General features: G+C 33.6%; 1 protein-coding gene across 1 annotated transcript in view; it reads left to right on the plus strand.

The window, feature by feature from the left end:
* The window catches only part of LOC149786029 (E3 ubiquitin-protein ligase rnf213-alpha-like), a 598,535-nt gene that overhangs the window by 565,157 nt on the left and 8,300 nt on the right, over positions 1–25,078 (plus strand). The window contains exons 87-92 of the mRNA XM_089976317.1: positions 1,322–1,490; positions 8,377–8,590; positions 11,358–11,432; positions 15,894–16,085; positions 18,857–18,946; positions 23,053–23,252. Of these exons, the coding sequence (XP_089832443.1) occupies positions 1,322–1,490; positions 8,377–8,590; positions 11,358–11,432; positions 15,894–16,085; positions 18,857–18,946; positions 23,053–23,252 (940 nt within the window). The remainder of the gene's footprint in view (positions 1–1,321; positions 1,491–8,376; positions 8,591–11,357; positions 11,433–15,893; positions 16,086–18,856; positions 18,947–23,052; positions 23,253–25,078) is intronic.

Genomic DNA, 25,078 nt, shown 5'->3' on the forward strand with positions numbered 1-25,078 from the left:
GAACCTGTCTTGAAAGATCACCTGTTCTGCCAAAATAAATCACTGTCTTTCAAGACAAGACATAATATAATATAATCACTAAATCCATAGAAAAAATCATCATTGTGTCTTAGAACAGGTGATCTGTCATAGTAGTGTTATTGTGTTGTTTTACAGGTTTTACTGTCTGTAAACTTGCTATTAAAAGCCATTTAGAGGAGGAAATTGCTGTATTTCAATTCAGAGCCATTAAATGAGACGACCTATTTATATATTGGAATCAAATAATGTGTCAACAACATTAGTGTGTTTGTAGCCAAACCTGTCCTGTGGGTCATCTGTACATAGAGGTCATCTATTCACAATGGACAGTCTTGATTTCCTCCTAACAAATTTCCTGAATAAATGTCCTGTGTGCATGTGTCCTTGCATTCTGTGGTCATCAGTCAGGTGTTTCCTAATCAACAGTGGTTTCTTTCTGCTGTAGGTGGCCACTGGAGTGAATCATCAGTGACCACTCAGAGTAATGCAGATAAAGGCATATTGTGTGAATTAATAAGTGAATATTTCACATCTTGCTTGTACTCACCATAGTCCAGCCACACTGTCAAACTCAAACATGTCAGTATGGTTGAAAACTGAGGGTCCAAGGTTGTTAAGTATTTAAAACTTGTACAAAGGCAGGCTAAGTTTTAGTTCATGGTCAGACAAATAGTCATATACTGCTTCTTTTATTCCCTCACAGGCCTATCATATAAGCTAACTGTCTTTTGATCTTGATGAGTTGAGCATCAGGTTAATCCAGATATTGTTTCTGAAGCATGAACCACTGTTCCCAAGCCTAATTTGTATAAAATGGCTTACCAAAGAGTCAATCCTCTGCTTACTGTCATATGAAAGCTGACAATCAGTACTGAAATTAGTGTTTTGTATTGGTGCATACAAAGTCATTGATTTAATTTATAGGATGGGTTCAAGTGAGCTGGATATATTTAATCTTGTGTGGAACATATTTTTGGGAGAGAAAACAGTAATGTCTATTGATAATTTTGTTGAATAGTGCTTCAAAAACAATGATGACAATGTAATGATAATTTTAATAAGAATGATACTCAGTGCATGTTATTTGTTCAAACACCAATTCTGAAAGGTGAACCTGCGTACAGAGGTCACCCATGTACAAAGGCTAGTTTTGCCTTTTCCCATAGGTGGCGGCTATTGACATGTTTGACAGTAATCAAGATATATGGATGTCTCAATGATTAGTACACTAGATAACTTGTTGTAACATATGAGTGATAGACAGCTAAATAAATACACACTGAAATTTTTAATTTTACAGTTTCTGTGCCAATTGAGTATCGTGGAGAAAGGATCAGTGACTTGACTCCCATATCTTGGCTTCTTCCAACTGCAGGTGATGCTGGGCAGTGTGCAGACAAGTTACTGAAGTTTCTCTTCCGCACACAAAATTACTTCTTAGACAGCTACTACAGAGAAGTCAGAAGAAGGTACGTGTTTCTGCATATAAAGTTGTCATTTTTCATATAGCACAAATGTAATCTGAGTTCACAACACTACAGTCTACATCCCATTTGTTTGTTTGACATGTGACATTATGGAATATGATGGTGAACAAACAACAAAGAAAAGAAAAGTGATTTACCATGATAATGCATACAAAGTAACAGACATTAATACTTGTCAGATTTGTTTCAAGATATAAAGTATACAAGCAAACAGTCCTAATTTATTGTTTATGTTAAATTTCCTCTGTGTTTTTTTAAAAATTTCATGTAACTTCACTGTGAATCAGAACAAATTTTATGACCAGGGTTCAAACTAGCAGCTGAAAGTGACTTTAGTCAGTTTTGGGGCAGAGAAGTTGGTTCCAAATGAAAGATTTCTATTTCATCTTGTGATCTGGAGATGAACCCTCCAAAGCTGAATTTTTGGAATTAAGTCAAAGATACAGTCTGTATTATATTTTTCTTTTACCCAAGATACCCAAAGCACCTTATGTATGTATTGATGCAGAATGAACAGTGCCCTGTATAGCATACAGCACATTCATAGCCATACCTGCTATAATCCCAGCTGGGGTTTTGTTGAGACTAAAAAAGTGTGTTTTGAGGTCCTAAATGGTGGTGGTGGGGTCAGTGCACATGACCAAACAAAGTGATGTTGTCCAAGTGAGAATAAACTATTATTTCATGTAAGTTTATAGAAAATTATTAGAAATTCAAATCTGAATTTTAAAAAAAATTAACATGTATGTTTATCAAAGCATTTAATGCAGTTGTATAAATGAAATAGTTGGTAGACTTAGCATTGTCAAATATCAGTGCAATACATGTGTGTTTGTGTGTGCAAATGCCTAATCACAACCACACTGACGTTAAATAATAACATGCATCAAGTTTCTGTCTTTAAAATCCCTTGGATGACAAATTATATGGTTAATTTTAAATTAATAGTATTTTAACAAGATTAAATAATAATGAAGAGAATGACACCCTAGCTATTGTCAGACAATTAAGTAATCTCAGAAAGATGGTTGTTTATCTCGGACAACCTTACCTTTTTATTGCCTCTACATCAGCTGCATGCCACATGGATAGGTTTAGCTGAGCTTTGAGCTTGACTGTTCACTGATATAGACTACAGTTATATACTGCAGTAGTCAAGAAATGGTTGGGGGGTCCAAAATTGTGTTTTTCTTGTGACACAGCATTATGGCAGGTATGCATTGCCAGGACCCTTGTGACATAGAGACCATCCTGTCAGTTGCCAGTAATTTGTCCCAGCTGAACACATTACATAATCATTTCCTGGCTACCGTGTTTTGTCAGATGTGGCAAATTAAGACAAAAAAGATTGCCACTGACTTTATTCATTTTATTTCTAAAGACCAGGTGTTAATAAACCTTGGTTAGTTACTTATGTATTGTGAGCCAGAGAGAGACAGCAAAGGTATTCCAAATACTTATTAAAGATATATAGATTATAATTAACAGTCATCGGAGGTTCTGGAAAACCATGCACACAAGAAACCATAAAGTGAGAAAAAAATGAAGTGAAAGTAAAAAATAGATTTATAAAAAAGATAAAAATCCTAAAATATTTTTATAAAGTTCTTAATTACTTTCTGAAAATACTCGCATTTATATCTTCACAAAGTAGATATTGCTATGATTACCTGAATATTATTTATCAGAATCATGAACAGTTTTTTAAAAAAAACAGACTGTCACTTTTTTTAAAAGACTTAACATCTATCCATTCCATATAACATCTATCCATTCCATATGTAGAAGAAAAAATGTGGAGCATTGTCATTTACATTTTACAATTTCAGGACATCGTCAATGATGATATATTCTCATGTGAACCATGTGCATTTTTTTACCTTAATTGACATGCAGAGTATTTTATTATTAATGGAAAAATAATGGTGTTAGGCTTAGTCATGGAAAACACTTTCTGTAGAACCATTTGAGAGGAGAAGTTTGCAAAAATGAGTACAGTAAAACCTGTCATGAGCGACCTATGCTATGAGCAACCACCTGTCATGTCCGACCGCAATCGTAATGCATGGATCGATTTTACTATATAAACGCTCTGCTATGAACGACCACCTGCTGAACGCGACCAGCGACCGCGATTTCTTGGCAAAATATGCATTTTGACACTGCTATGAACGACCGCATCGCCAAAAAATCAAAACAGATTGACACCACTGACCTTAACTTAATCCTTTGTAAACATTAGAGCTCGGGATAAATGTAGTATGCAAACAAAGTGCACATTAAATAACACTATAGTTGAACAACCATATATCGGGATAAACACCTCTAACCATCATTTAATCCTTTGTAACAAAGACGGCAAAAATAGCAAAGATTGCTCTAATAAAGTATTTAAAAATAATTTGTCTTGCTACAGTACCAGTTTTGTGAAATTTACAACTCCAGCGTACGGTGTCATTTGTAAACTGCAGTAAACCAGACTAAAGTACATGTCACTAACCGCCATTGTAGTGCCGAAGTCATGTGAATAGCCAGTAAGAGTAACATCAAAGGGAGTAATGATGGATATACGCAGTCAATTTAGAGGTTTGTATTTTTTCTTTATCTGTATGAAAACCCACAAAACGCCGGTAGTCCTTATGTCCAAGTGAGAAATCGTTTAAAAGGGCTTCAGTGTTGGTTTGAGTACGTCGTTTGCTTTCCAGTTAATCCATAATGCCTAGAGGGTGAATGAGCTCATTGTCTTTAATACTAGTAAGTGAGAATCATTTCCGGATTTTTTTAAAATTTTTTTTTATTTCTTTTGTTAGTGTTTCACCAAGCCACAATCTGTTTACGTGGGTGCAGATGGTCGGAACATTTGTTTATCGAGCTATAACGCTGTTGATTTAAATAAATGTACAGTATTGTTTCCTGATGAGTTAATTATGTATTTTGGTTTCATTCATTGGTACATAATATATATTTATTCCACAATTCCCCAAAACCTGATCAAAACCTATAGTCTTTATAACGTCAACACTAATAACAACGGCAGAATCTCCGCTGAAAAAAAGAAAAATTTTAACACTGGAAGAAAGGATTAATGTCATTGAAAGAAATGAAAAAGGTGAGACCACTCGCAAAATAGTAGTCAGGATAAAGCGTCGGTAAAACGCAAGTTCAAAATGTAATCAAAGACAAGAAGTCCATTAGAAACGAATGGCAGAAAGGTGCACAAGCACAGAGGAAATATGCCACGGCACGACAGACAGTTTACGGAGATCTGAACGAGCGAGTATGGGAGTGGTTTTGTGTTGCAAGGAGTAAAAACATACCAGTAAGTGGAAAGTTGATTCAGGAAAAGGCAATAATTGAGATACATCTTCAGACCAAAGAGCTGAGTAAAACATGTCAACAAAGAAGTATAACGGATTTCTTTTAAAAAAACAGTGAATAAGTGTATAAAATAAGATATATACATCATATCTAACTGTTCATTTTTTGTACATATTAATGTGATGTTGAAATATAAATGTTATTCTCGTTGTTTGATAGATGTATATCTTTATTATATAAAGATATTTTGAGAGGAATGCATGCATTATTTAACAAGATTCATGAATAAAGGATATGATACATGTACAGTGAGTATGGGTATTAATTATTTTTCAACAATGCTAACTATTGACCCTGAAAACCAGTCCATTTTCACACACCTCTTATGAGAGACCACCTGTCTTGAGACACCACTTTTGGTTGGCAGAAGGGGCGGTCTCTCATAACAGGTTTTACTGTACGTAAAATAAGACAGGAAGCAACAAATCATGCCGACATTGATCATTTTTGATGAGATAGTGACGAGTTACGTCTTTGCATGAGCCAAAACATGATTAACAAAGATCAGTATAGATAAATTTCAAAATCAGACAAAAAAATTAATGTGGATGAAGGCATTACTATAGAAATTTGAAATAATATTACACCTACAATACACGTACATGTACAATGAAACATTAAACAGTAATGAAGTAACAAATATGGAAAAGTTGCATTTATCTTTGAAGAGTCCTTGAACATTACTTAAACTTTTCCTTAGATCATCTTAAATTTATTGGAGAGCATACAAAACATTGCTATTAAATACCCTTCTTCCATATAATACACCAGTGGTCAGTCTTAAATTGTAAAAGTATTCATTTCTTTCCTCTCAGTGCTTGCAGCAGCAGGACCTTCTATTTTGATTTTTCTCCTGTCTATCTATACATATATCAGTCCATAAGCACATCTGTCTGTACATATATCAGTCCATAAACAGATCTATCCCAAGATGTATGTAAGCAATAATGCACAATTAAACACTCAGCATAGAAAACTGAAAATTGGCATGCCTCTTTGTATCCTTATGTAGATGACCTGATTGGATTTAAGTAACAGCAGTTTTGAAATTTATTTTACATATTTTGGAACTCTGGGACCTCACATTTTTTAATAGAAACATTATAGACACTTTAAAGAAGAAATCACTTGAATTCAGCAAATTTGTATAAATAGATAGCTAAATCAGATGTTGATACTATTATATAAATTTTTATATACCCACCATTAGGTAGAGTGTATTGTGTTATGATGTTATCTGCCTTTTAGCAATTTTGCTTCCACACAATAGCTAAGTTGTCTGCCATCTGTAGGTATTAAACTTTATGGATAGCTTGTACTTATGGTAAGGAAAAACTGTTCATTTGGGGAAGAAAAGCTAAAAGGTCAAGGTCAGTATAATTTAAAGAACAAATGGTTAGTACACGCCAGCTCAAGTTCTCCACCATCTGCAGTTAACCGGGCATTTTGGATTGCTTGTACTTGGGATAAGAAGAACTTTATCAGTTTTGAGATCAGAGGTCAAGGTCACATCCACCCATTGGACTCATTACTCTAATACAGGAATCCATTTGTCACAAAATTTCAATGAAAATATACAAATATATTCACCATTTTTATTTTCATGTTAAATTTTGATGATATATACAAGAAATATTATAGAATAATAAAATGAAACTGAATTTTGAGATGCAATAAGAAGACAGGTATTCTTTGTGGTAGACTAATATAGCTGTCCCAGTAGTGCTCTCACTTAACCACTCAGTGCCACATGATGTTATCAAGATCTTTTGAAAACAAATGACGTGGCATGGAGTTACCAGACTATTAGTTATATATGTCTATAAAAGAAAAAATATCAAAATTGTCTTTGCACAGTTGTTGTTGTGGGTTTAATTCCATTTTTCAGCACATGATATGCTGTACATGGTGACCTGTACAAATGGTAGAGGAAAAACCCATGAATAACCACCAACCAACAGGCAAGCTTTCTTGCATACCCATATAAATACTCAAACCCATGAAGACTGAGGTGTGATGGCAGTGATCAATAATGGCAAGCCCTTTAGACAACTTGGCCACCTGGGGCCTCTTTTTTGGCACTGTAACATTTGTTTCATGTCACTTACCTTATCCAAACTTTGGGAATAGCTTGCACTTAGGTTAAGTCTGTCAATTTTTAGGTCAAAAGGTTGAAGTTGCAGTCACTTTTACTGAAAGAAGAGATGTAGTTTCTGCACAGGTATTTAAGTATAGATAACTATTACACATGGGTTGAAAATATCATGTGCCATTCATTGAATTATTGTTTAATTTTGAACTTTATAGGTTGAGACTTTTTGGTCCATTTTTTAATATACAAAAACAAGTTTAGTTTATGCCTGTTTAGTGTATATAGCTTTTTTGGTGGAGTTCTTAAAGTGTTAACGATTATATCTGGGAAAAATCCATACAATCATTTTATGTTACCAGGGAATCAGTTAAATGCTTCACATATTTCAAATCCAGCATAAGTGATTGCACACACAATTAACTCTATTAAGACCTTTCTAAAAATAGCTGACAGTATTGTTACACTCTTTTCAAAATTACACGTAAGCAAAAATGTCTGCCCCTACCACTAGCCAACCCTACCCCAACTACCCCTCCTGCACAGCTTTGCCTCCAAATAAGATAAAAATCTTAATCCACTTTGCACATCTACAGACCACTGCCAATAATATGTCAAAGTTTAAAGTCACAATCTTTATAGTTTATTGGTTGTGCCACAAACAAATTCACAAAATTACTATACATTTTACAAACAATTACTGTAACAAACTTCAATGCAGGAGATTGAAAAGAGTTTATGCATATGAAGATGCAGAGCTAATTATATCACAATGCTTCAAGTTTTTATCTAGAATTGTATTGAAGTTGCATATGACAGTCAGCATGCACATACACATCCTAACAGATAAGATCACAATCACCAGTATTTCTTTAAAACATGATGGGATAACATGAATCCTTAAATCTATATGCACAGTTTGTTCTGATTTTCAATAAGAATATATGTCAAAAAGCTAACCCACAATACTTTACAGTCTGCTTAGCATTGAGAGCTTTTTTTATGCCCCACCAGGATGTGGTTGAAGGATATAGTGTTATCCATGTCCAGATGCTTTTGCATTAGGTCATTTCACAGGCCTTGTGGTGGGGCATTTATTTTCCATGAACACAGGTATTTAGGTCATTTCACAGGCCTAATGTGGTGGGGCATTTATTTTCCATGAACACAGGTATTTAAGGTCATTTCACAGGCCTTGTGGTGGGGCATTTATTTTCCATGAACACAGGTATTAAGGTCATTTCACAGACCTTGTGGTGGGGCATTTATTTTCCATGAACACAGGTATTAAGGTCATTTCACAGACCTTGTGGTGGGGCATTTATTTTCCACAAACGCAGCTTTAGCTACCAGTATGTTAGATTTAACATTTGTAAAAAAAATCATTTTTATGCTTTACAGCATCAAGGAAATGCCGCATGTGAAAGTAAGGGACATAACTCCAGCTCACCTAATCAGCTATCATCCAGAACAAGATATTCTCCCCTTGGTTTTGGCCAACTGTAATTATTCCTTCGAGGTAGGCAAGGGAACAACCATTGAGTACAACTTTGCTAACCTGGAAAGGCAGATTGTGGACAGATTTCTCTTTGGAAAGTCTTGGATAGACATTGAGGTAAACATTCCCTTTTGAAGCAAAAAGTTACAATATTTCTGGAAAAATACATTTAACTTTGAAAGATAAATCATGGACAGATTCTTCTTCAGAAATATGTTAAGAGGCTTTTTGAAGTAAACTTGCCACTGAGACAAATAGATCAAACAGTAAGTAATCATCTTATATACCACCCAATGTATATGAAAAAGATTAATTATACTCCCACTGCTTGCATTGGGGGCATCTTTTGATCTTGTCCTGTCAGTCCATCCATCTACATATCTGTCCATCATAAGGTTTTTAGCAAGATTGTTCAAAAAGGAAAAAAAAACAAGGATAAAGTTAAATTTGTACCTTTCTAGGGATATACAGATAACTTGATTTGATTTTCTGGGCATTATAGCAATTTTTAGGTTAATTGGCAGAAGGATAAGCAAACTTACTGACTGGTTTAAATTTTTCCTAATCCACATTAGGTAAAGAACATACTGAGCTGTCACTAAACAGAATTAGAAAACAATTGACAGAAAGCATACTGCGTTAGAGACCTTTCAGTTTTATTGAAAGAATTCCAATCTGCAATCAAATATGGCTACTGTTGCTAAAACTTGAAAGTTTAAATGACTTCTGACTAAACAAAAACTGCTTAAAAGAATTTCACCAAACTGTACTGCTGAACAGAATTTGATCAACTTTGACACAGAGCATACTGGAAAAAGGGGCTTTCAACATTGGACAAGTATGATAATGTATCATCACATATGGATGAAGATACAAACACTAGAGAAACTCTGAAACATGTGTTGTCATTATTTATTCAATCAACAGCATTGATAGAAATTTCCACAGAAAGCATACTTCCAACATATAGATTTCTTGGCCAACTGCTGTTTCATTTGGCTCTTAAGCAGATGTCAAACAAGTAAGTAATCTCAGGCCCACTTGGGACTTTAGTTTGTATCATAAAAATGGAAACATGTTTATTTCTTGTTATGCCCAAAACACTATGGAGCAACAAAGTTTCTTTCCACTCCACTGTTCCGCTACATATGAGAACTTGCTTGCACAAACTTTATTTGTCAATTACCCTGGTGAGCGGTATCAAGCACTTTTGCCTTTTAGGCTGTTTCATACATGATTTTGAGCTTTCAGTGACTCAGACTTCTAAACATAATCTCTGTAAGTACAGTTAAGCAAAAACTACTTTATGCAGACAAATTAAATTCTATACTTATAGTTATTTTTCATATATAGATGACCTTATTAGATAAGCAATCAATTACAGCATTTTTTTCAATTTTGTACACATTTCTTTTATTTTAGGGCTTGTATTCTTTTTTGTAAAAACCTTGTTAGCACAATTAAGTAAAACTACAGGAGGTTCAGAAATTAAATTTGGCAGATAAATTCCATTGACAGCATTTAAAGTTATGTTTATTGATACAGTACTACCCACTTATGTTCACAAGCCATCTATATCAACAACAATACAAAGTCCCATTCCCGTCAACATTGAGATAAAAAATAATGCTACATGTCGATAGAAGCCCTCAGTCTCAACTGGAACAAATTCTTTGTTTTCTTCTTGTACATTTTGTCAGGTCAGCAGTTATTTGATGTTGTCCCCAGGCTTTAATTCTGCCATCACAGAGGGCAAATGTTTGGTCTTCTGAAGTTTCTTTTTGCAGCGACTTTAATATGTGGCATGTGCACCCATCATAAACACAAGCCAGCTGCAATCTTTTATTAAACATTGCACCCTTCATCAAAACAAGTCAGTTACAATCTTTTAATAAAAATGAAGCACCCTTCAAGAAAATAAGCCAGCTAAAATCTTTTGTGAAAACAATACACCCTTCATTAAATGAAGTCAGTTCCAAATTTGTATAATGGTAGTGAAATCTGATCAATTATTTCATTTTTGAAGATTATTGGAGATTAGAACAAATTAATTGTGTCATGCAAGTTTTGTTTTCTGCTGGAAACAAAGTAACTTTATTGTTACAGTGGCTGATGCTAAAAGGATATAATTTTAATTATATTAAATTTTAATTAAATTACATTTTAATTAACGTATTGAATATGCTATAGATAATATTAATTACATGCATTACTCTATCCGGAATTGTGAGTGTTTTACAAAAGTACAAGTTTCATGCTAAATTAATTCAAAACTTGGTGACATTTTTTTTTCATTTCCATTTGAGTAACCTGTTTCCCTTGGCAGCCTCATTAAGTTTACCTTTGTTGTCTCATGCAGCGCAAAATCTAGGCCAATTTGTGTACATGCAGCCACATGCTTCTGGCGTGTTGGGTGACAGTGGATTATACCATATAGCAAAAAAGTAACACAAACATAAGTTGTCAATATACAAGTGCTTTTCATTCTAGTTTTGCCTTTTGCCTTCATTTAATTAAATTTTCAGGTGTTTATTTTCACAAAGTGTAGATCTTATGCACTGATGAAAAGTTACCTGTTACCGACTAATTTCACGTACATGTACATGCTAAATTTATAAATTTTCACACACACCCCTACTATGACTTATCTCAAGAGCCACTTATGTTGACAGTATTACCCCAGACCTGAGGATGTCAAGATAAATGGGTTGTACTGTATCAAAAATCAATAAATAAACAGTTGCAAATTAAAATAATATTTATTTCCTTCCTCACTTCCTCCTTAAACTCACACTTTTCTTCTTTTTTTCTGGATGTTTTCACTTCTCTCATAATGTAAATTAGTTGATGATGCAGTCTTAATCTCTCTTTTGTGTTTGTACAGATTGAGTTGATGGTGTACAGAGCTGAATACACTAATAGTACAGTTTTCAAAAAACTGCAAGAGAAAATTTCACAGGTGAGACTAAAATGATCATTTTCACAAAATTGTGAATACATGTATTTTTAAAAAAAATAATTTATAAATATGCTCCATGATTATAACATATAAAGACAATAAACTATTACTTCTCAAAGTTCAAATACATTAGTGCCCCAACAAAACCTGTAAGAAAGAAAAAAAACTTTTTCAAGGTACATTATTCCCAAGAGTGTCATCAATTATGATCTATATAAGAATGATAATCATGGAATATGTTTAATTTACACTTGTTTGGCAGACTGCCCTCAGGGCTATTCCATCAAAATATACATGCTATCCAAGGAGGGCAGTGTCTTAAAATCACACACCATGGTACTCTGATTACTCTAAAAGTTTGTTTGAAAACAAAAAATTTGGGGCCCTGGTTGACCCAATGGTTGAAGGCACTCACCTTTACAGGTCATTGACATCTCACCTCTGTCCATGTTGGTTTGAGTCTTTGGGCTTAATCTCCATGGGTATGTGAGAATTTTTAAAGCTTGCTAGTAGTTTTATGAAGGGGTTTTGAAAACCAGACTCATCTGGCCTTAAGGATTAAGTCTGAGGTCACAGCTTGCATTTTGTGCATCACTGAACTTATGAAATTAGTGAATTATACAAATGAATTTTAACCAGACTTTGTATTTAGTTGCATTCAGATCCAAGGAGGACAGTGTCTTAAAATCACATGCCATAGTACTCTGATTACTCTAAGAGTTTGTTTGAAAACAAAAATTTGGGGCCCTGGTTGACCTAATGGTCGAAGGCACTCACCTTTACAGGTCATTGACATCTCACCTCTGTCCATGTTGGTTTTGGCCTAATCACCATGGGTATGTGAGAATTTTTAAAGCTTGCTAGTAGCTTCTAATGGGTTGTTGGCCCTTCCTAAGGCTTTCCTCAGTTTTTCCCCCACTGACTACCACGTATAGCAATCATGTGCTCAAAAATTGCATTAAGTCCACAGCAACAATAACAAAATTTTAATTTGCATCTATAGGCTGCTATTTCAGATTGAAAGGTATGTTTTACCAGAACAGCCCTCATTAGTTTGAATGTTTACTTGTGTCTTACAACACAGTTTTTCAGTCCCATTAGCCTTAAACAAAATAAGACTAAAATGAGTTGATCAAGTGACAAGCTCACTTCCTTTGTAAACAAGGAGCAGTTTGTGACATAACTACAAATTGCCAGTGAAGGAATAAGTTCCTGCAAAAGTTCAAAATGTCATCAGAAATACAGAATTTATAAGCTTATAACAGGTCAACTAAAACTAAAAGAAGAGACCTTTGGTCACTGCAGAGAAATTTAATGTCAGAAAGATATAAATAAACATAATTTTTTCTTCATTTGTCTGCAGTGGACCAGTGGAATCGATGAACAATAATAGTTAGAGCCTGATGTTTGTACGCTGATTTTATTGACAAGGTGGTTTTGCACCATGATTAATGATTATTCATTGATATCAATCTGATCATCATCCTTACTGGAACAAAGTGTAAGAAGAAAATTGAATAGAAATCCAAGAAAATTGTTTGAATTCTTAAGTGTTCACAAATAGCCAGTTTTAGGGATGAATTGTGTTTAAGCTCTAAAAATGACTCGTCTCTAAATTAATCCAAATGTGTTATTTGTCATACTCATCCTTCAGCACTATGAATTTGAAGAGAAATTTTGTACTACCCCCAGCATCATCGTCTCAACCGTTCTTTCTCCCTAGGTCCTAGGCAATAGTTTGGAGTGGGTGTCATGACACTGTGCCTACAAAGTTGAGGGCTGATGGAGTAATGTTTTACATGTACATTGTATATATAGAGAACAGTTGCTTGCACTAAGCAGTTAACAGATATATTTCATTGAGTGGGTGAAAAGCTCTGTGTTTTTACAAGTGACAAAGCCATGAGTGATAAGTATCGACTTTTATCACCTGTGAGATGAAATATATTCATTATTCACTCGCACACTATCTTTCTATTTTATCTTCAAGCATACTGGCTACCAATGTGTATAACAGATTGGAGTAGATTTTTTTAGGACTCACAAAAGTAGGTCACTATGGTGCATATTTCGGACTTCAGTGCCTTTTATTAACATGTCATGCTTGAATCATTAAACTAGATGATTGCATACAAACTGATTGTACCACCCTTACAAAATATGTCACTGTGACCTACATTTCACATTTACTGGTTAGGTTAAGTTTTTGCATTTTGTACATGACTACATAAAGTGTATTGTATGCTATATATATATTATTCTGTCTAGAATCATGGTAATTTGTGAGGGGATTCATCTTTATGGACACTATTTGCTCATTTCAGAAGCTGATCACGTTCAATATTTACACTTTATTGCTTTGGATTACAAGTTATGTATATGTTGATTTCTGAAACACGGTTCTTGCTATGACTGTGAAATAGATGACAATATGCATCTCCATTAGTATCATATCATACAACAAAACAAGCTAACTTTGACTTATAATTAATATTTTACTGGCTCTGGTAAAGTTTATAAATCTAGCTCATGACAACATATATTTGGCAGGCAGTATGCATACCAACTTATCTAGAATTGTGAAACTCAGAAGATGCATCTTGATAAGTACTATGACTTTTCTTTTTTAAAAAGAGACCTGTATTTTATAATTAAATGACTTTTTTTTATTATTTTTTTATTTTTAAATGTAATGTATGGGGTGCTGTTTGCATTAGAATCATGAAATTTGATAACTGAATGCGTCTAAGTTAGTACTACACACTTACAAACCAAAGAATGTTGCTGTGACCTAATTTTAGGCTTTACTACTTTAAGTATCAGATTTAACTCATGACCACATAGGTTTTACCACAGATTACTTAACTTTTTATGAACAGTGCAGTTGGAAGTTTGAAATAATGGTAAACTTTTAATATTAATGATTTGTACATTGTATATTGTGATAGGTTACCATCAAAAGGATAAGTGTATTGTACATGTGGATAGTATGGACACTAGATGAGTGGACTACATGGATTTCATATCAGAACCAAACTGTAGCAGCTAATCAAGATAATTACAAATTTGTGATCTATGTGCTAGCCACTCCAAAGTTACTTGAAATCTTTGACTTTCACCTGGTAAATCAAGCTTCAATGGGTGGACAATGATATAAGCTTCTGAAACTTATTTTTAAAACAATTGTATTCATTCAAAAGAAAGAAACACAGAATCTGTGTTTTTAACTGTAATGGTCATAGTCTAATGAAAATGGTGACAATCCAATGTGGCCTCCATGGTATTCATATGGAAAATCTTGTTACAGCTGCTTCCTCTGAATAGATGGTCATTTGGGGTTTTCACAAAACAACTTATTATGATACTTTGTTGGTCCATAAAAAATGTTGCTGATGAGACCTCCAATATGGTGGTCATCTTCAAAATCTTTGTTAAGGGATGATGATGTTCATGTTCATTTCTCCCATTGTCATGTATAATTGGTACTCAATAAAAACGATGTCAGTGTGACCTCCCAAACTTGCCGACCATGTTTTTTTTTTTATAAACTACTCTTCTTATAATATATAGTTGTTGCTATACCAAAATTATGCTAATTCAACCTTTATAATGGCTGCCTTGTCAGCCATCCTGAAAATCTTTATATGAGTACTCCTCCTGAATGGAAATTCATATGGACACCATGTGTTAACTAAAATACTATAGCAATATGTAGCTAGTTCTAATTCGACATAATTGACACAGTGTTGTAAGTAAAACATTATAGTAATATGTAGCTAGTTCTGAATGGACAATTCTTTATTGACATAATGTTGTAACTCAAATACTATAGCAATATGTAGCTAGTTCTGAATTGACAGTTGTATCTTGACATTATCTTGTAACTAAAATACTATAGCAATATGTAGCTAGTTCTGAATGGACATTTGTATAGTGATACCCTGTTTAACTAAAACACTACAGCAATATGTAGCTTATTTTGAATGAAATGGTGTTCATCATACCTTCAGCAAGTGAAATTGGTAAAGATTTAGTTGCACATTTGTGGTTAAAACATATATAATTATAGTTTTATGAAAGAGTTTTGAAAACCAGCCCCAGTTGGCCTTGAGGATTAAGTCGAAGGTCACAGCTTGCATTTTGTGCATCACTGAACTTATGAAAGTAGTGAATTATACATATACAAATTAATTTTAACCAGACTTTTTATTTAGTTGCATTCAGATGAACAATTTAATAGTGGGCATTCTGACATTGAAATTAAGATCAAAAGTCTTGAATTGGGTTTTTAACTGTACTGGCTTGGATGATAGATTAAATGCAACAAATATACATTGATTTTTATCATTTAATCCAGTCTGTGGATATATCTGAAACATACCTTAAATAATCAATTATTGTAGTTTGCAATATTGTAAGAGGTGAAATGTAGTCTTGACCCTTTTAATATATTTCTTCCAGGAGCCTCTGAGTAGTGGAATAAAACACCAAATAAGTGAGGAGTTCCGCAGTTTGCCTGACCTTTGTCAGGCCCTGGATAACCTTGACATTGCTATTAGCTTCCTGAAATCCATTGGTGGTAACCCTGAGAACAGCCTTGACAGGTTCTTGGTGGAAACACTCAAGATGAAGCAGTCCCTTCTCAGTTCAAAGGTGAAGATTTAACCTATATTGGCATCTTTGTAGTGTTAAACATTTAAATAGGTATCATCATTAATGGATTATTGCTGTGATTTTCTGGTCACATGATGATGAAAACAAGTTTATGATTAGGATTAGGATTAAGCCACACTGGGCCTGGAAACCAAATGGCAAATTTTAGTTACTGTATGCAGAGCTTGAAAAAAAAGAAAGTTTGTTGTGGAAAATGTAAGTGCAAAAAAATTACATCAGCCATGTGTGTTTTTTTATTATCATTCCTTCAGATTTTCTTGATTTTGCAGTTATTGATATTTTCTTTGTACTTAAATTTGCAGGAAAGAAAGATGGGACTCAACATTAATTTTTGAGATCACAAAACCTGCTTTTCCTGACTAAAATCATTACTTGTCCAGGCTTGTTTTGAATCAAAATGAGCAGGAAACAGAAAGAAGTTAATGAAACATGATTGAATTAGTAATTTGTTACATTCATCTAAATTTTAGGTTGAAAACATAGAATATAGCAAGAACACAGATTGATCACAAATAACCTAATGAACATGAACTTCAGAAGAGAAATAAAATTGTCTATGAATAGAAATTGTTATTAACAAACAATAAACATGTGAATGAAATATGATTGAAGCATTGAATCATAAGCAGTTATAAATGTTTTAGTATAAACCCAAGAATGGAATAGCTAATGATCCCAGAACAAAATATTCATTAACCAAGCCTGCTGTATTCCACTTAACATTTTGGCAGAACTCTCTCATTCACTTGTTCCTGTCATGTTCTCTATTATTTTTAAAACTTTTTCTTGTTTTCTTTCCATCTTCCTTGTCTGCTGGAAACCCATACAAAAATTAAACGTGATGTTTCATTGATGAGTTAAATTCATGTAAGCAGTTGTAAATCAATCTTTCATTATTTAGTACATTATTGGTACTATTACTTTTTTACAGATGGAGTGAAATTAAATTATTTTCATACTAATACAGAAACATGCTAGTTTGCATTAGAGATTTTGATTGAAATATCTAATTTAAAAAGTGTCACAAATATATTGGATGCTTATTGTATGACATTTCTAAAACTTTAAGAGTACTATATCAACTAAAGTCTTCTAATTATTATGAAATATACAGAAACTAAATGGGTTGGAATAAGCATTTACGTTTATTACATTATTATTGATGCAATTTCTTTAAAAAGTCGTTCTCTTATTATTCACATCAGTAACACTCAAAAATCACCTACCTGGTCAGCAGACAAACTCATTTAGCTTTCACAGTCAGTTGAGCAAACATTATTGTTGCGCCAAGATTTCACATACTGCTTAGCTTTTGCTGCTAAATAAATTAATTTAATTCATACCACCTTTATTGGATGCAAGTTAATTCTTTCTACAGAATTTTATTATGTTGACAGTAAATTTTTATGACTGTTTGTTTCCTCATGATCATGCTAAATATACCTCAGATGTTTTTTGGGAAAAAGAACATGTTGGCCACTTCCATTGCATATGCTACACCCCTTGTCTCTTGGAAACGATATGGACATATATATTTTTATAATATTACATTACAGCGTCTTCATTCACTTATTAGATGTATCAGGTAAGTCCCTTGTCCTCACTATAGGTGAATGTTAAACATTGTTAGGTATATGTGCAACATTACAGGACATTTCAGCACTATCTTTAAGTACCTGAGCCAATAAGAACTGTTTTTAAAAAATTCAAAATTATCTATCTGCAGAGGAACATGTTAAGGAGAAATTCAGACATGATTCAGGGAGAGATACAAGGAAAAGCAGAAGTGATCTGGATGAAATTGTGTAACATGTTAATTCATTTAGAATACAGGGGTTATTCATATTTTTCTTATTATTTTCTTATTTTACTCATAGTTAATAAGTGCATATTTACCACTGATCTAGAGAGTATAGAAGCAATATTAGTCTACTGTTGAAACCATAATTATATGCTTACCATATTTACCGTATGTTTTCAGACTGCAACAAATAATTACTTTTTTTGTCGTCCGAATACATATCAAATTCTTTAATTAGGTGTCCGAAAACATACATTTGAAGATAGATTTATCCCCCCCCATGTCTGTAACGAAGTTACCGTTAGCTCACATGATGACGTGCTGCCATGAAGTAAAACAAGTATTTTGTCAAGCACCACGGAAAGGATAATGAATGAAAATCAGGCATTACTTGCCTATTTTGTCTATGGGATACGTGTCCATCCACCAGAAAACACAGCCATACATGTATTAGAGCCACGATTGTGTGCATATTTTCCAAAAGAACCGCAATTGATTACAAACAGCATGCATGTTGTATCAGTTAAACAATGAAACAAAAGAAAAAACTGTAAAAAAAGCTATGGAACAGCTGACAAATCTGTTTAATTCAAATCTTTGGGGGGCATAATCTCCACTGATAAATAACCACACAGTGACTGATTTCTTTTTACAATAAATTCATTTAATATTGTTGGATCATGGATATAATATTTGTATATTAACATCTGAAGTGTTGGGTTATCCTCCATTTTCTTTTACCCATTGTGTATTGCCAGTCATAATGTGACTTACACCACATTTGTAAGTCACATGATTCAGTTAAAATATCTTGCTGGCTTTTTTAAACCCCACTAGCATTATTTGTAACAGAGAATAAGGATTTTTTTTTCTTGATCATTGACCAATCATATTTCTAGAATTCTTTTAGGCAGTAATAATAATGCAGTGTTTCATTATGTATCCACAGGCCAGGCAGATATGTCAGTATCGACATGCACAGTCACTCTGGTTACTATTGTCATTGGAAAAGAACAAACAGCTTGCACTCCATAATCAGGTTTGTTTTCCTCAGTTGATTTTATTTTCAGTTTTTGTAGTGTATGATTATCATACAGAATAAGTTTTGGTAAGCATATTTCATTGAAGATAATTACATTGCTAAATATATACCAAGTACTGAACTTTGCTGTTTTGCCTTTCCCCCACCTACAGAATGAGTGTACCGTGTGTTCATTACTTGTTCATAAGCCCCTTAATATCTTAGACCCTATTTCACATACACTCCTTAAAACTCCTTAAAACTAATGGAAAGAAAACTCCACAGACAATCTTCAAAACATCCAACCAACCATTGGAGAATGGGATTATTCATACAGAGATGAGATGGTATTATATAAAGTACATACAAGACAAGCATACCTGACCCATGCATATGGCCTGAAGCATGAACCTCGACTGGAGTATCATGCCATTGTCCAATTTCAGTGGAGTACATTCTTGTCAAGTGTATTGACATCCAACTACAAGAGAGAATTTTTTTATGCTAATTCAATCAAGCAGCATTTTGATGATATTCTGCCTGAAATAATCTTTGATTTCCAGTAACAATCCACTCCACTTCATTAAAAAAAATATTGATGACTTTACACTTTTAATCTCTTTATTTTAAATACATTTTGTACGACTTTGGTATTTTTACCTCTTTTCATCTATCTTGTAAGAGAAAGATCTACTTTTGTTTGGTAGGTTTTATCTTTCATAATAGGGGCCATGATAGCTTACTTAATTTGGGATCAGACCCATAATCCCGGTTTTGCAGGGTTTGAAACCCAACCAGGCCAACCTGGCTAAGATGTCCTTGGGAAATGTACATAGCTTCCATTTCCTGAGCATGATATAGCTGGTAATATGCTTAAAAAGTGCTTTTAGAATCCAGGCAACCAGTATTCTTTTCTTGAAGATTTTAGAAATCTTTAACCTTTTTATTTTTACAACCCTTGTAAGCTTTTTTTTCTTCATCTTGATGGATACCATGTTGATGTTTATTTGGAAGGATTTTTCTTCTTTAAATTTTTCAGAACTGTTCCCTTTATATTTTTAGAACTGTAATTTTACCTGGAATTATATAGTTAGGATTGTTGTGACCCACTTTAAAGCTGTTACATAAATACTTATAATACAGGAAATGTAGCAAAGTTCGAATGACCAGAATGGTTGGTCTAGTAAGTACCGGTATGTGTAATTATAAAGTTTATTGTGAATTTTTTCATACAGTAACTAAAACAAATTATTCTTGGTCATCTATATCAAAATTGTCTCCTGGAGTTACTCAAGAATCTCAGAGATGTTTTCGATCCTAAACTGAAAGTCTTACAAAACCTAGATTTGATAATTTATTAGTATCGCAAAATCTTGAGGAAACACGATTGACTTGTACAGTCTGGAAAAGTACTCTATACTTTTGGCTGTCTATTTACATTGGTATTAATAGTAATGAAAGAGCAAACAGACAAAGCTGCTCTGCAGTCACACATTTCTAAGCAGAAGATTCTAATATTATAGAAATCAGGCTATCAGTTATACCTGGCAAATTATTTTCAGTGAAAACATTAATAACGAGGATTGGAAAATGAAACCCATCAGTACAGAGTGGCATTCTTCACTTGAACAAAAGCATGAATTTCAACCACATTGCATATCTTGCCAGTGTCCACTGACAGTGGAACACATCTTTCTTGCATATAGACTTTCACCCTCTGATCTGGAACTTAAGCTTCTAGAAAAGTGTTAATAATCAACACAGAAGAATAAAAAGGAGTATTCAGATTCTTGTGAATAAAAGCTGGAAAGGACACATTTATGTTTATTGGACATCACATATCTAATCTGAGTATGTCTCATGGCGGGAGATATGATTGCTGTTGTCATGTGAAATGGAAAAGAATTTCCAAGAATTATGTTAAGTAGAGAGATAGCAACAAGCCATTGAGCTGCATAGCTTTTGGAACAAGAGTTTATGCAACTGTATTAGTGGTAAATAAAGTTTATGCATACATTACAAACTTTTCAGTTGAACATAATGTTTATCTTCGATGCGTCAAACTTTGAATTACATTTTCTAGCTTTACAATAGCAGTTATTGATATTTTGTTACACCTTATTGAAAACTGGCCAATCTTAGGGGAAACAATCAACTGCCTTACTGAGATGGACTTTTCAGGGTTGGCAGGTCTGAGCATGTTATCACTAATCCTCTTCTTTGAGAGATAGTCATATTGTCATGGCATCTTCAATAAAACACTTTCTCACTATAAGTAATTAGAAAAAATACAAAATTATGCTAAATGTGCTTTTCAATTTGTTTAATAAAATTTGTAACAATTTCTTCTGATTGATAAACATACAGTCATTTTTAAAACAACAAACAATTCTTCTTGCAATGTTTCTTGCAATATATTGTTGTTCCTTATTTAAATGTTGCTTATCCAGCCTCCAAAATAGCAGCCTTTACATCCAACTTGAAAAATTGTATGTGCCTACATCTCCTGAACAGGTGGTGTTATCAACATGGGGTTTTCACTTAAACACTACAGAAATAAGTAGTGCAGCTGGTTCTGAATGAAAATGGTGCTCAAATGATCTCAAACATTGCACTATAACAGCCGTTTGAAAATTTTTAGTAATTAACTACTCCTCTTGCATGAATAATGGTGGTGACATGTTTTGTTTTTACTAAAACACTTATTGGAATATTTCATTGAAACTAAGTGATATATATAGAAATTTGAAAACCAGACCTAATTAACCGTAGAATCTTTTTTTGGACCCCATGGATATCACTAACATAGTGACTTGTACAATTGGATATTTACCAGACATTTTAGTTGCATTCCAGTGAACAAAGTGAAAGTAATGTGTTTGTGATTTTAAAGTCAAAAGTCATGACAGATCAAAAGTTTTTACTGGCACAGCCTGTAGACAACCAAACATCTATCATAGGGTACCTTAAATATTGTTATATTAAATTAACATTATTTATCCTTTGAGTGTCAAATAAACATCTTAATGAACCAAAATTCCAAGGTGGTGAACTTTACACATTGTTTCTTTCTGTCAAAAAATTATTAGGAGTGTTGCCAACTAAGCTTGCTACAATCTAACTAGTAATTTCTTTCTGTAACACCTTCTAAAACAATTCAAAGTACTTTTTATGCTGCATGGAAGAAATAAATCTGAGACAAACCCTTCTGTATTTCACAACACTTATTAAAGGTAATGAATGAGCAGAGCAGATAGTGCTGCTAAAATAGACCAATCACTACAATCAACTTATTTTAAAATACCATACACTGATTTGAAACTTTGTATGAATAAAATCCTTATTTAGCAAGTGGCAAGCATCATGGAATGATGCTATAAATAACAAGTTCCATGTATTTTAGCTTGGGCAAATGGACTCCTTCCTACAGACCCATCCACTGGAATGAGATAGTCATTGCAAGAATTAGAATTGGTCATATTAACATGACCCACGCCTACATATTAATGTAAAAACCCACCTGAGTGCATTTCTTGCAATAAATCCTTCACCATGAAGCACATTATGATAGATTGTTTCGATCTCCAACCTGGATGCAATCTTTATTACAATATTCGGGACATGAAGGAACTTGCTGATATGTTAAATGTCTTGTATTTTAAATTTGAAGGAAGTTAACATTTAACAATGTGTTGGTGTGCCAGCACAGATCAAACCATTAGAACAAAATATGTGTAATCTAGACCCTATTTTAACATTCTTTCTTACACCTTTTTTTTTAATATCTTCTTTGCATATTCTTATAATAAGTATCACAATTATCTTGCCAGAAAGTTAATTTTCATGAAACAATGTCCAAAAAGGAGTCATTGGCATCTCTGGAAATCTGATACAAACATACACACATACATAACTTGCATACATACATACTCAGCAGTAAAAAGAAAATGAAAGGAGAGAAAAATGGAATTATCATGGATTCCTAGAAATTCTTTATGGCCATTAGATCATCTGTCCCTTTTAGGGACTCTTGTTTAGCTGTGCCACAACGTTTGATCTCCATACTTTGAATTGACAAATCTGTTTGAACATCATTCCAATCTTATTACATCCTTGCTTTCAAGATGACATTTGATGGAGTAGAAGAGAAATTCAAACAACAGCTAAGTGATGAACATCAGGAACAAGTGATGACTTACCTCCAATCACTGTCTTTGGAGAGACTGGGACTCCTTCTGGAGCAGATGTTTGAATGTATTGTCCTGGTCATCTCAGTACCACAGGATCCTAATGATGAAGATTTTGTGGATCCTACAGAGAAAAGGTACGATAATATAGTTGTTGAGCTTTTAAATTTTAGCACATCTGCATAGGAGTAATGAGACCTACATTTGCCTCTTGTTAGATTTACTGTAAAGAAAAGGATAGACTCTTGCTGGAACAGTATTTGTTCTGGTCATTTTTGTGACTGTTTGTTACATCCAGAGGATGAGAACTTACTGAGACTGTAGTCAGATTATGATATTTTGATTTGCGTGTGTGACCAGATAAAGTGCCATAAGAATCTCCCAGCTATTCTTAATATAAGAGTTTCTTTGCACAGGTTATTTTATCCACATCTCCATGTCCAAATATTTAGCTTATGTCAGAATGTTGAGCTTGTACAGAAGATCATTTCTGTGTCCCAGATCCCTTTGATGAACGATTGATAGATGCCAAGGAGAAAATATGTCAACAAAATAGCATAAGACTAGGCCCAGAGTGGCCAAGTGGTCTAAAGTGCTCACCATTACAGAATACTGCCATCTCACCTCTGTCTGCATGGGTTCAAGTCTCAAGCTCATATAACGTGAGAAAGCTTGCTAGTAGCTTCTCATGGGTCGGTGGTTCTTCCAGGGTTTTCCCGGGTTCTTCCTCCACCATTTATACTGGTTGCCATGTATAGCCTATCTTGTGCTGAAAAATGGCGTTAAACTGTATAACAACAACAAACAACATATCTAATCTGAAGCAAATTTTGTTGGGTTCCCAATTGAATATAAATTGTTGCCAGAGTAACTCATGAGCAGCCTTTTCATTTAAAACCCACATTTGAAAATGTAACTTCAGTTACCTCTCAGGTCAATTTTAAACTGATGTAACAACATCTCTTTCTCCTCCAAACAGTTTAAAATGATTATCTTACCACCAAAATATATCAGATTGTCCAGCTCAGCCTGTTTGTTTTCTTTATTTTTTTAAACACCTTTTATTGCAGAACAAAAATAATATTGATTACCTTTAGTGGTATGTCAGTTTTTAAAACAAAATCCTCTAAAATGTCTTGGTCCCACATACAGTTAATTCACTTGAATGCTTTGTTTTTAGAGTGGGTCATTTGACAGGTTTTTACTTGGACAGGTTTACAGTATGGGAGATGACTATCATGCATATCATCAGATCAGTTTCAGCTAACCATCTTTCCATCCCAAAACCAGATAAAGAACTCTTAAAGAAATGTTATAAACATTTGGGGTCACTAATTTGGAGCAGAATCCCAAACAAAATTAAAGAAAGTACAAATGTAAATGCATTCACTTATAACCTAATTCAGTGGATGAAACATGGAACCTGTTCAATTTGATAAATACATTACAACTTAAAGTTTTAATTCTCCAACCTTCCACTTTGTTGTCTCACTATATTTGTATTGTATGTACACATCGTACCTAGCTGGAGCATATTTGTGCAAAATTTTCTTTTGATTATGATGTCCATATTATATTTTATTTTTTTATTATTATTGTGTGTGAAATGTACATGTACTCTGTATGTAAATATGCAGAGGGCCACAAGGAGGATTAGCTCCATCCATGCAACTAATTGAGACACCCTCTTTAAATGAAGTCATTGTCATCATCATCATCGTCATCATTATTGGTGTTATTATTATTATTATTATTATTATTATTATTGTGCATCATGTAGCTATCAGCAAATAGCTATTTTAAACTTCTCAATAACCACTGTATGAGTTTTGATTAGATTTGGCATAGATCATTATGGCAATAAACCGCTTTCAGTTTGTTCAAAATGATACCAATCCACCTTTAATTATAGCCAAGGGTACGTCAGAATAATAAACACTTTAAATGATATTTTCTCCAAAAC

This window comes from Sinohyriopsis cumingii, chromosome 12 (assembly GCF_028554795.1).
Source record: "Sinohyriopsis cumingii isolate HCF-2022 chromosome 12, ASM2855479v2, whole genome shotgun sequence".
Lineage (NCBI taxonomy): Eukaryota > Metazoa > Mollusca > Bivalvia > Unionida > Unionidae > Sinohyriopsis > Sinohyriopsis cumingii.